The 13,133-nt window shown below is 35.3% G+C and overlaps 1 protein-coding gene across 12 annotated transcripts in view; it reads left to right on the top strand.

Moving 5' to 3' along the window:
• rbm47 (RNA binding motif protein 47) overlaps positions 1–13,133 on the top strand; it is a 51,422-nt gene that overhangs the window by 32,752 nt on the left and 5,537 nt on the right. For 4 of the 12 annotated variants that reach the window (NM_001114686.3, XM_087236079.1, XM_087236080.1 and 1 more), the window contains 4 exon segments: positions 208–931; positions 3,109–3,577; positions 5,526–5,729; positions 10,360–10,550. In NM_001114686.3, the coding sequence (NP_001108158.2) occupies positions 239–931; positions 3,109–3,577; positions 5,526–5,729; positions 10,360–10,550 (1,557 nt within the window). In that variant the 5' untranslated portion in view covers positions 208–238. 12 annotated transcript variants of the gene reach the window in all.

Raw genomic sequence — 13,133 nt, 5'->3', positions numbered from 1 at the left:
TATTGTTAATTGTTTGTTGACAGTGAGAATTGTACCTTTTAATAAAATGTGACCAATATAATGTGAAGAAAATAACATCTTCATAACATCACTAATACTAACTTTTCAATGTTAGTCATAACATTAAACAATTGTCTTTTTTGTAATTGCTTATGAATTTAATGATGATGCTCATAGAACATTTTCAAACTTTCCCTCTCTTCTCAGACTCCAGTCCTGATTGGATGCTTATTTCAGAATGACAGCAGAAGACTCCGCCTCTGCCGTTGCTATGAGTAACCCTAGCCCATCCTCCTCCTCCAAATCCTCCTCTGGACATCCGCAGCATCACTGCACCGTCCCAGAGGGAGTAGCTGGAGCCCCTAATGAAGCAGCGCTGGTGTCCCTGATGGAACGGTCCGGGTATGGCATGGTGCAAGAAAACGGACAGCGCAAATACGGCCCACCTCCAGGCTGGCAAGGCACTTCCCCTCCCCGCGGTTGTGAAATATTTGTTGGTAAAATCCCACGTGACGTTTACGAGGATGAGCTGGTGCCAGTATTTGAGAGCGTGGGACGGATCTACGAGATGCGCCTTATGATGGACTTTGACGGGAAGAACCGTGGTTATGCGTTTGTCATGTACACGCAGAAGCACGAGGCAAAGCGAGCGGTCCGTGAACTCAATAACTTCGAGATCCGTCCTGGGAGATTGCTAGGTGTGTGCTCCAGCGTAGACAACTGCCGCCTCTTCATTGGAGGAATCCCAAAAACCAAGAAACGGGAGGAGATCCTGGAGGAAGTTTCCAAGGTGACAGAGGGGGTGCTGGATGTGATCGTGTACGCCAGCGCTGCGGATAAGATGAAGAATCGTGGCTTTGCTTTCGTAGAGTATGAGTCTCACCGTGCTGCTGCTATGGCCAGAAGAAAGCTTATGCCTGGACGAATTCAGGTTAATCTTAGTTACAATCAAAATCAATGGAATTGTTCACTCCAAAAAAGGAAATTTACTTTTGTTTCTTGTCACTGGGGCTTTAAAACCATTTTTTTCTTACTGTAAAAAAATATTTTGGTAACACATCACATTAGTGGTAATTGTGGCTTGGTGGCTTGGTGGTTAGCACTGTCGCCTCAAAGCAAGAAGGTCACTGGCTGGAGTCCCGGTTGGGCCAGTTAGCATTTATATGTAGAGTATGCATGTTCTCCTCATATTTGCGTGGGTTTCCCCTGGATGCTCCGGTTTCCTCCACAGTCCAAAGTTATGCAGTATAGGTGAATTGAATACACTTAATTGGCTGTAGTGTAGGCTGGAAGTGCATCTTTTGCGTAAAACATGTGCTGGAGTAGTTGGCAGTTCATTCTGCTGTGTCGACCTCTGATAAATCAGAGTCTAAGCTGAAGGAAAATTAATCAATGAATAAGTAGCAATTCTCACTTTTAACTAGTGGCTTGTTACCTGCATATTATTAAGATATTGATTATTTTTAAGATGCTGTTTATTTTTACTTATAAAGTACATATTTCACATGATTATATTTCAGATTCTCAATCTAATACCTAAACTATACCTACGTTTTTTCATCGTTAATGGTTTGTTAATATCGAGGATTATAACTTGAATAAATTGTGAGCAAAATTTTAATAATGTAAAGTAAAATGTGAAGTTTTAAAGATCCACAGATCTTTGTGAACTGTTCTTTATGATGCCATTAATGCTAACTTTTGCTCACCTTTCTTCAGCATATCCTTGCAATTACTTCATAGAATTACATTTTTTTTTGTTATAAGCACATGAATCAAACCAGCCAACTATGAAGTAAATCACAACATTACAAACTTTAATTTGAAGCAATCGAGTAGATGAAAATTTGACAAAAGGGTACAAGACTGTGTACTTAATAATAGCTTTAATGAGGAGAAGAACAACAATCCCATGGAGCACTGCAATGGCACAATCCAAATAAAATTATGGATAAGTACTCATTTAAATTTATTGTTTGTATTTATAGAAATATTATAATTCCAGTTTACCTAAAAGTATGCATGAAATAGTGCAGTGTTTTGAGAGTGTTGGGAGGCCAACCGAATTAGGTCTTTTTCCCACTGCTACTCTGATTCTTTGGTTCTATAAAGCACCTTTATTTTTAAGTATGTACTAAGAGAAGGAGACATTTATGTAGAATCACACAGTTATTTTTGTATACAACAAAAGTGATAGCTATTAATCTATGAGGAAGGTAAAGTTTAGTAAGCTACTAATTTTTTAAATTAATTAAAGTTAAAAGTTTAATTATTCTGTAGTTGAGATCAAGATTGGGTCATTCAGATGATTGAACAGATTATTTTTTTCAAGATAACTGATTTCGAGTAATCTTTGTGAAAAAAAAGCTGATGTATTAATTCAAGTTTATTTGTATAGCATTTCTCACAATAATTGTTGTTTCAAAGCAGCTTTACAAAAGTTGCACATTGTTGCACTACAATCAAATTCGGAAAAGTTAAGATTCTTATTAACTATAGCTTTATTAGTTACTAATAACTTAAACTAATTAACTAACAACTATAACAGCTTTTAACAGTTCAAGTTATTTAAACATAATTAACCTGCAGTTATATAGTGTATAGGTGATGTCTGTGTACATGTTTAATGAATTGTATTTTTCTATCAGGTGTAATTAATTACCAATTAAAAATAGGACCGATTTAATTCTGAGTTCTGATTCTAACACACTGTTTGACTCACTGATTCGGTGAATGAGCTGTGGCAATTAACAGCTAGCTGGAGAGAAATATTAGTTTAATGCCTCCAGATTTGCTCTGTTTATCACACGAAACAACTGAATGGCTTGTGAAGACTTGTAATAAAGCTCACAACTCACCCACGAACTTCTATGGTGCTTTAATCATTTATATTTGTGCTTTCGGAAGAAATACTATTGAAAAAATGGCTGTGTGGAGATTTTCTGAACTTTTTTGGGGGGTTTTTCTGGAATAAAAACACCAGAGGGCGTTATAAATGTTAAAATGATTTTCTTTTTTTGAGTGAACTTTTCTTTGTTCCATAACTGAATCTCTACTACTTTAAACCTGTTTGTGAGTGTGTGTTTGTCTTTATGTTCGTTTCTGCAGCTCTGGGGTCACCAGATTGCAGTCGACTGGGCCGAACCTGAGATTGACGTGGACGAGGATGTGATGGAAACAGTGAAGATCCTGTATGTGCGGAACCTGATGATCGAGACCAGCGAGGAGATTCTGCGCCAAACCTTCGGCCAGTTCAACCCTGGCTGTGTGGAGCGTGTTAAAAAAATCCGAGACTACGCCTTTGTTCACTTTGCCAGTCGAGACGATGCTGTGGTTGCAATGGACAACCTGAACGGCACAGAGATCGAAGGTTCCCGTATAGAAGTGACCCTGGCCAAGCCTGTGGATAAAGAGCAATACACCCGCTATCAGAAAGCATCGAAGGGAACAGCAGCTGCCACAACTGTCGAAAGCACCCAACAAAGTTATGTGTATCAGTGTGATCCATACACACTGGCCTATTATGGCTATCCATACAACACACTCATCGGACCCAACCGAGACTACTTCATTAAAGGTTGGAGAACTCATTATCTCTCTTTAATATATCAGATTGAACAAATGTGATTCTTTCTTTAAAAAAATTATATTAATAACCATTTGGCAAATCAGATACATCATGTTTGTATGTGATTTTTGTTGGTGACCTTGTCTGTAATGCTACTGAATATAGGTGGGAGACTAGATTGTTTTCCAACTATCTTTTGCTTAGCATTCGTATTTACTGCACACACATAATCAGACTCGATCTGTACAAGAAAATGAAGGGCATGCATTACAGTTTATGTTATGATATCCTCTTTAACCCAGAGCTTTCAATCTTTTCAAAAAGTGCTTCTCAACTGGTGGCTAAAATATTGCTAAAAACATTTGCCTTGAAAATGTGTTTATATGTCACAGTTCTGACCTTTTGTCTCAGAATTACACCATAAGATTTTGATATTAAGGCAGCAGTGCAAAATCTACACTAATAGTAATAAAGTCAGATTTGGCAAATATAAACCCACATTGATACATATGATATAAACTCACAGTTCTAAAAAACTCATTACTGCAAGCTTATTCTGTATGGCTCACAATTCTGTCTTTAAACCATGCAATTTTTGTGTTTTTCTCTCATACTTGTGAGAAAAAAATAGAATTCTGAGTAAAGTCTAAATTATGAGAGAGAAAAAAAAGACTTTTTGTGTTTTTTATCCAGCGGCAGAAATAAAGAACTATGCAAAGCATAAAAAAACTCCCTGTAAGGACTTTATAGGTTGATATGTTATTTTGCGTTGCAATATGTTATTTATTTTGTGGAAATTTGTGACATTGATTACATTTACTTTTCAATGCATATGTATACATGAGTAAATGAGTAAAGTCAGAATTATTAGCCCCCCTTCGAATTTTTCTTTTTGAAAATATTTCCCAAATAATGTTTAACAGAGCAAGGACATTTTCACATTATGTCTTATATTTCACAATATAAGTCTTATTTGTTTTATTTTGGCTAGAATAAAAGCAGTTTTTATTTTTTAATAAACATTTTAAGGTAAAAAAAAAAAAAAACTCTTTAAGCTATATTTTTTCGGTAGTCTACACAAACCATTGTTATACAATAACTTTCCTAAATACCCTATTCTGCCTAATTAACCTAATTAACAATGTCATATTAAGCTGTATAGAAGTGTCTTAAAAATATCTAGTAAAATACTATTTAGTGTCATCATGGCAAAGTTAAAATAAATCTGTTTTCTTAATGATTTGAATAAAGTTTATTTATTGAAGATGAAATAAAAAGGTTCTTTTTAGCTGCTATTTGATGTCAAACATAAAATCCAAGCAAAACCGTTTGAGAATGACTCCTTGAAAAGATGCATCTGAAAACTAGAAGCTCTGCCCTGTTTGTTGCTAATCATATCTTCAGTGTGGCCACTAGATGGCACACAGTTTGCTGAAGAACTGAGATCTCCAAAAAGTATGATCCTGAATCTAATGATGGGAACCTGGCATTATTATATTTCCTAACCCATAATCATCGATTACAAATGCTTGTGGTTTTGGGTTGGGTTTGTAACAACTGAGATCATGCTCCTTTTTCAAATTGACCAACGAGTTGTGATTGCAAATGCTCATCCATTATCTGATTAAATGAAAACTTTATCTTTACTTTTAATTCCAACATTACTCAAACACCACCGCTCCCACCTCAAAGAACAGAAGCAAATTAATAGAGGATTAAGACACATTCACACTGGCAGCAATTTGAATATACTGATGAGTAATACTGCCTAAATACTGCTTTATTTATAGCCACTCCCACATCCTCAATCCTAAAACTATAAAACAGAAAGGTGACACAGTAGCTAATGACTTTTTATGCTCTCAAACAATGAGGTGACTAGTATTTATATATAATTAGGTTGCTCCTTGCGGCACTGTGCCTGAACAGCACGTCCTTTCATTTGTATCTCAAGCAGGTACTGTAAGAGGCCGTGGTCGTGCCGGGGCCAGTAGCAGGGGCCCAGGGCCCCGCGGCTCATACCTTGGTGGCTATTCAGCTGGCCGAGGCATTTACAGCCGCTACCATGAAGGAAAGACCAAATTGCCGGACAAACCTTACGAGATCATGTCTAATCTAGAGTTGGCAGCTGTGAACCCAGTGGGCATCAAGCCTGGCACAAGTCAGTGTGAAAATTAAAGCACATACATACTGAACTTCATTTAGTTGTGCTCTACTCCATTCAGTGGAGGCAGAATATAGAAACTTTGTTTTGGGGGGTGAAATTCTATTTATTACTGACAATTAAACCTCATTATATTCTTAGATTTGGCTTCTACTTAAAAATAAAAACACTCAAGGATACTGGAGTTCAGGGCTGGAACTATAAATCAGTGTTTTGTGATTCATGGGTTGATTTTTGGAATACATCGTGATTCTCTCTCTCGATTCAGAGCCGTTTTTAACAGCAGATTGCGCTTTAGGCTAGTTTTTCATCATACACTAAGTAGATTTATGATTTAAGTTTTAAGTAGGTTTTTCAATGATTGATGTAAACACAGATCACTATGAAGGAACACTCTTGGAATTCACTTTAAATCTTTCATTAAATCTTTCACTTTATAAATGATTGTTCTATGTTCAAGTGGGATGTGTAAGAATTAGCAAAGTGTGGCTGTATGTAAAGCATATAGTGCCATCTGGTGGTAAAAGCTAAACTCTGAATCGATTCAAGAGAGAACTCGTTCCGAAAATTTCGGAATCTTTTCTCGATTCACAATTCATTGATTTACAGTGCCAATTCTACTGGAGTTAAAATAAAGATATGGATTTCTGTGACTATGCTGCCCCTACTGGCTTGGAGTGGAACACTAACTTGCTTTCTGTTTGATAGCTGATTTAGATTTTTCTTATGTTGCATAAAAGTTGTTTTAATAATATATAGAATGTTCAAACAATTCTCAAAAATACTCTCAAAATCTGATATACCCCTACATATAACACATTTATTTGAATAAACTGGTATTAAAGGCACAGTTCACTCAAAAATGAAAAATCTGTCATCAGATGATTGAACTTACAAACTTCTCATGTTTCTTCTGTTGAACACAAAAGAAAATATTTTGAAGAATGTCAAAAAAGTCTTCTATTTATGTCAATAGCTACCGGTTTCCAACATTCATTAAAGCATTTTCTTTTTTGTACAACAGAAAAAAGAAAATATTCGAGGTTTGGGATCACTTGAGAGCTTATAAATTTAATTTATGTGCCTCTTTAAACAAAGACACTTTAATTAATCAAGCCAGAGACCTAACTTACAAGTAAAAATACTTTTGAGAGTGTTTGAGACTGTTTGTTTGGGCATTGAGTTCAAAGTTCTTAATGACATTATTTTCTTACTAATCGGCTGCTCTGTGTCTAAATTAACTGATCTTGCAGAATTCTGCAAACTCCTGACTGGAGTATTCTGACGTCAACTAAAACCTACTGATCCTAAGTCTGAATTAAAATGGGGAATGAAAAGAGTTTTTGTGCATGGAAACAATGTGTGTGAAAGACAATGTGTACGTGGCCGTGTGTGGGTGTGTGTTTTTTTGTCACTAATCTTAAGCTGAGTCATACACTTGTTAAATGAGGACAGGTTGTATAAGTCTCAGTCTTTCTCTCTTTTCCTGCATATCCCTTCTGTCATTCTTGCACTTTCTGACTTGTATTTGTCCTTCCTGCATTCCTTATTTTTTTTATTTTGAATTCTATAACCTCACATAGTACACATTTTAGTAATGCACAAAATCAGCTTTTGTGTCCTGTAATATCTATTCACCATTTTTTTTCCTGCACCCCATGATGCTTTTCATGAATTATGGGAGTAACGTCCATTAAACTGTATACTAATTGTTTTTAAAAAATGGCTACATTGAGATGCCAGTATTTTCCTCACACAAAAAATGCTGGGTTACACACAATCAATTTGTGTTGGGATAACATGGAGGAATTAAGTTAACCTAATTAGTTTAAGTGGATTGAACATAAACATTAAATTGTCCCAAACACACTCAGGGGTGCAAGAACGATGAAGTGACAAGCCTTAAAACCTGTAGTTTCTCTGTCGCAGATCCATCGTTTGAACCACATTAGTCATAACGTAAAACATCCATAATGATGCTCTAAATGGGGTGGTAACAACTTCTTTAGAGAATAACCCCATCATTTTTTGTGCAAATTATATTGTTTTACATGCACACGCACACACATAAAAAAAAAAAAAATCCAATATTAGTTTTGGTAAAAACATGCACTCGTTTTTCATATTCAAGAGTTCACACTTAGCTGATGATCTATCAAAAGCTTGTTTGGCATGCTGTCCCGGAAGAGAGCCCCGAGCTCAAGGGATCCTCGAGCCCAGGGCTTCCTCCCGTTCACAGAGCGAGAGGGGGGCCTGAGCTCGGTGGATCTCAGAACTCCCCGGCTGCGGTAGCTAGGGGAACAAGTGAGAAAAAGGGGTTAGACAAGTGCTTGATTGTTATGCCTGTTGTATATCTTTGGATGGTGGGAGGAAACCGTAGAATCCGGGGAAAACCCACGCGTTCTCGAGAATATACAAACTCCTCACAAAAACGCCTACCGGCTAGGCGGGACCAGGGCCGGCAGTGTTCTTGCTGTGGGGCTCACAGTGCTAACCACTGGGCCACCGTGCCGCCCGATCAATAGTAAAGGAGGAGAAATGGGGAGTAAGGGGGGTTTCTTCCAAGCGAAGATAAAATGGACTGAAAACTGTGGTTATTTATAGTAGCTTAGGGCTCGTATCATTGGAAGATAATGATTAGCTAATACGAGACCGGCTGTTATAAATCATCAGCACGTGATCCTCTCGAAATTATATTATAAATAAACCTTACTTAATTGAAATATATGTAAATGGCAAATATAGAGCCTGTGTTTCCTTTACAAATATTATTAAGAACATTACATATTCTATTTTAAAACATAAATTTCCTTACAAAAGCTAACTAAAAGCTTATTCCAAGTTTAAATGTTAAAATGTTCTAAATCAGGGGGGTCCAAACTCGGTCCTGGAGGGCCAGTGTCCTGCCATATTTTAGTTCAAACCCCAATTAAACACACCTGAACCAGCTAATCAAGCTCTAGGCATTCTTCACTGGCCCTCCAGGACTGAGTTTGGACACCTTTGTTCTAAATGAATAGGGCATAGGGTGGATAACTGGGAATAGAACACAGCCAGGAACTATGTTTCTAACTAAACTGTAAAAAACAAAATCGTAAAAAAAAAAGGTCAAATGACTGGCAGCTACGGCTGCCAAACAAAAACCATAAAATCTCTTGAGCTTTTAGTGCAGTCACTTTATTGATGGTGTTCGATCATAATTATCAAGGAAAAGTCTGTAAAATAACAGTGTTTTTCTGTAAACATTTGAATGAAAATATCTGTGGATTTATTATTTTTGCACTTTATTTCAACAAAGAAATTTTACCGTAGTTTTATGGTTTTTGTTTAGCAGCCGTAGCTGCCAGTCATTTGACCTTTTTTTACGACCTTTTTTTTTTTACAGAGCAAGTCATTACAATTTACTACTTTAATTTAACATAATTTTAAATGTACTTCAAAAAACAGGAAAAAATAATTTGGCAATTTTATTGTATAAAACAGACAAATTGCTGTAATTTGTCATTACTTATATAGTACATAAAACAACAGTCAAGCTGTTAATTTACAGATATTGTTTGTATTTTTTTACGAACTTTTGAATATAATTCAAAATAACAGAAAAAATACTGTATAAATAATAATGTAATTTCACTGTATAAAAAACACAAATGTCAGTAATTTGACTTTAATAATAAAGTACCTAACATGAAAGTCAAACTGATAATTTAGAGAGATTATTTGTCATTTTACTAAGTTTTGAATATAATATGAAAAGACAAAAAATTACTGTGAATAATGTAGAGATATTTTCTGTAAAATTACAGAACAGTACAGCTCTAGTGGTGTAGTTGTAAGCATACAAGTTTGCAAAGCAGTTTGCGATTGTTCGTTGGAACGACGAATTTGGGAAATGCCAAATCAACAAACTATGTTTGTAACAACGCAACTTGCGACTTTAGTTGGCTAACCATCGTTTTCGGAAACGCACCCTAGTTCAGTTCCATTGAGTGCAGTACAAAAGAAAAGTAGAGTAAAAAAAAGTACAAATTACTCACAAAACACCACGAATAACCTTGAAAACTCGTAACAAGTCTTTACGCATCAATATTACAGATGCAGTGAATTTTACAGATGCTTTCAATATTACACATGAATTGAATACTATACTGTATGAAAAATAGAAAGAAAACAATTTGGAACAAAACAGTGAACTCAAAAGAGCTTTGGCTTTGGCCACTACTATATACAACATTGTCACATGTAACGTTATTTTTAATGAATATAGCAATCAGTTTTCAAAGTGGATAGGGATATTTCAGCCTGATCTCACAAAACATAACTGTTTAACATTTTGTCATTTTAGTGGCTAATTCAGTTCAGTCGGGTGAAAGCAAGTGGTACTAAATTGTACGAATAAGATCATACGAATTAGCCACTAAATCAAAAAGTTACGAATTGCAGTGAGATTGTGTTGCATATTTTTAGTGCAGACTTGTTATTTAAAACAGTTTACGTTCCTTTGAAAGGAAGTTTTCCAATCCCCATAATTCGAAATGCATTAGTCCCGTGCAGAAAAAAAAATAATGTGGATATAGTCTGTTGATTTTTTGTTTCCATTGTTCTAATTGTATGTGTGTGCGTACAGTGGCTCTTCCAGCACTCGGTGCCCAGTACCCTACTGTGTTTTCCGCTGCTCCTGCAACTAAATTAATGGAGGAAGGGAAGATCCACCCGGTGGAGCACCTGATAAACCCTCTGGCCCTCCAGCATGACCCCACAGCTGCCTCGGCCACCGCAGCGGTCATACCTGCAGTCTCCACACCACCGCCTTTCCAGGTACTGAGATGCACCTGAACAGATGGGACGATTCACAGTTATTATAACACCAAGATAACTCTAACACCATGAGCCTATTTATATGTTCACAGTGAAAGTGAAAATGACACAGTAACAGCCAAAGAAAAACATATTTGATATTTACTGTGCAAGCACGGCATGCATGGGGTGTGAGTGTTTACTTGCACTTCAATATGGCTTTGTTATTGCTATCGTGACTTTAGAGTTGAATTTGGAGTGCAGTAGCAAATATTTGGTTTGGAATTAAAGGAAGTAGAATTATATCCCTCAAATTATATCTCTTGATCTGAAATTCTGTTACTGCACTTTCTTAATATTTTGCTCAATTTCGAATTGATGTAACTGGAAAAATATATAAGCTTGATAGAAGCTTTTAAACTTAAACTTTTAAAGTTATACCTGTTCGCAATTACTTTCCGTAATTTGTGTTCTGCTTCCACTAATTTCCTATTTAATTTCCCCTTCATGATTTGAAAGGAGGCCAAATAATAATGAATAATATTAATAATAATAATAATATGTGACTACCTATTTTTTCAAAAAATATAAGTCGTGAGAAGGAAATAAATGTGAAGCTTTTATAAGAAAATATCAGAAATATAATCCCAATACTGATCAAAAATGTATCATGTCTAATCAGAATGGTGTTATTTATCATTTATGTCATATGGGTGATTCTAGAATTGTGGGTAGATTTTGCGTCTTTATTTATTTTTTCCTTTTTTATTTATTTATTTTTTTTTTTAAATAAAGCAGTTTTGGCACTAATTAGATCAACTTATCCCTAAAATAACATTTGTATGTGTATTTATGAAAATTTTGTCTTGAAAATATTATTTTAAAGACTTAATCTTTACCCATTTTTGACTTTTTTTATTATCAAATAATCACATTTAATTTTTGTCTTTTTTGTGTGTATTATTTAACTATTAGCTTAAAATATCTGTTTTCTGTATTACTTGTAAATTCATTTACTTTATTAAAATATTTGTCATGACATTTTGCGTCTGTCCAGACTGATCTAAAGTACTTTATGTAGTGTCAGTTTAGTGGTTAATTTGTATTTATTTAGGGGAGGGGTTTGGTGCCACTTCTCTTTTTTACATAACTTTTTACCAATGTAAAAAGGAGGAGTGGCACCAAACCCCAAACCATCATTGGTAGATAAGCAAATCGTACTAAATTGTTCAAATGAGATCGTACGAATTCATACGAATTAACCACAAAGTCAAAAAGTTACGAATTGCCGTGAGATTGTGTTGGTCTGTCCCTTCTTTATGGCCAACTCTCTAACATTGGTTATAAAAAGGCAGAACATTCTGTAAAGCACTGAAATAAAAAGCATGTGTCTTTAAAAGTGATGTCACTTCCTCTAGCGGTAAACTCTGAAAGAAATCGAGGCACATCATTTTCCTTCACTCATTCTGGTGTAAAAAATATTTATGATACACCAATAGTAGATAAGTTATATGTCAACTCGGTTATTATGATATTTTATTGAAATATAATAATGCATAACCAAATTATGCATAAAATGATATTTAGACATGTCATGTGTTATCTAATTTGAAATTAGCAACTTCAGCTAAAGCCCAAAATGGATAAAAATTTCAACTTTTAACGTTTGTTGAAGTTACATTGCATCTAAATGTCAACTAATTCTCATTAGATAATAAGTAGACTGTTGGGTTGGGGTTTGAGTTAGAGTAAGTTGACATGTACTTGCAAAGTTTCTTATAGCCTGTTCAATGTCCGTTGAAGGAGTATATCAACTTATACTCAAATGGACCATCAAAATAAAGTATTACCCATTTAGCAGTATGTTAAACAACAAATAGTAACAGTTAGAAACAACAAATAGTATCAGTTTGTTTCAAATTACATATACACAAGAAAAATAAATGAAAAATGCTTGAAATGTACCCACAATTCTTGACAGAGTCATATATTTCACCTTCACGACAATATGAAAAGGACAGTGTGTAAGGAAATGAGAATCAGTGAAATGTTGCATGCAAAATAGTAATGGGTATCATTTGACTAACTCAGACTTTTGGGTCTCGTTGATCGAGATGAACAAATCTTTGTTTTTGTCATTTCATCCGTACAGTTTGCCAGAGTTGCTTGCAGACACATCTAGAAACTAACCGAAATGTTGATCACTATACAAACAAGTCATTAGAATGCTATAAGAAAGACAAAATAATCATTCATTGTTAACCTGTTTTTTTTGTCTGATTATCTCAGACAAATCTATGTCTTCTGACATGTTTTCAAATTTGAGTTGATCATTCACGTGACACTGACAGTATTATATAAGCTTAACCAATGCACACAGTCTGAGCTAAAAGGACCTAAAATTAGTTTCGAGTCTACTGGTTTTTGAGTAGTTGGTTCATCATGTGACAGCATGAGGTGAGAGATGGAAGGATCAAATCTTTTTCTGGCTCTAAATGCATACGATTGGCTTCTGTCTTTTACATGACAAATGAAATCCTCAAACCCGATTGAAGACTCAAAAAAAAAGTAACGAATCTTCTCCTCCACCTGCACAAATGTGCG

The sequence above is a fragment of the Danio rerio genome, chromosome 1, assembly GCF_052040795.2.
Source record: "Danio rerio strain M-AB ecotype USA chromosome 1, GRCz13ab, whole genome shotgun sequence".
NCBI classification, from domain to species: Eukaryota; Metazoa; Chordata; class Actinopteri; order Cypriniformes; family Danionidae; genus Danio; species Danio rerio.
This window is presented reverse-complemented; position numbering and strand designations above follow the sequence as displayed.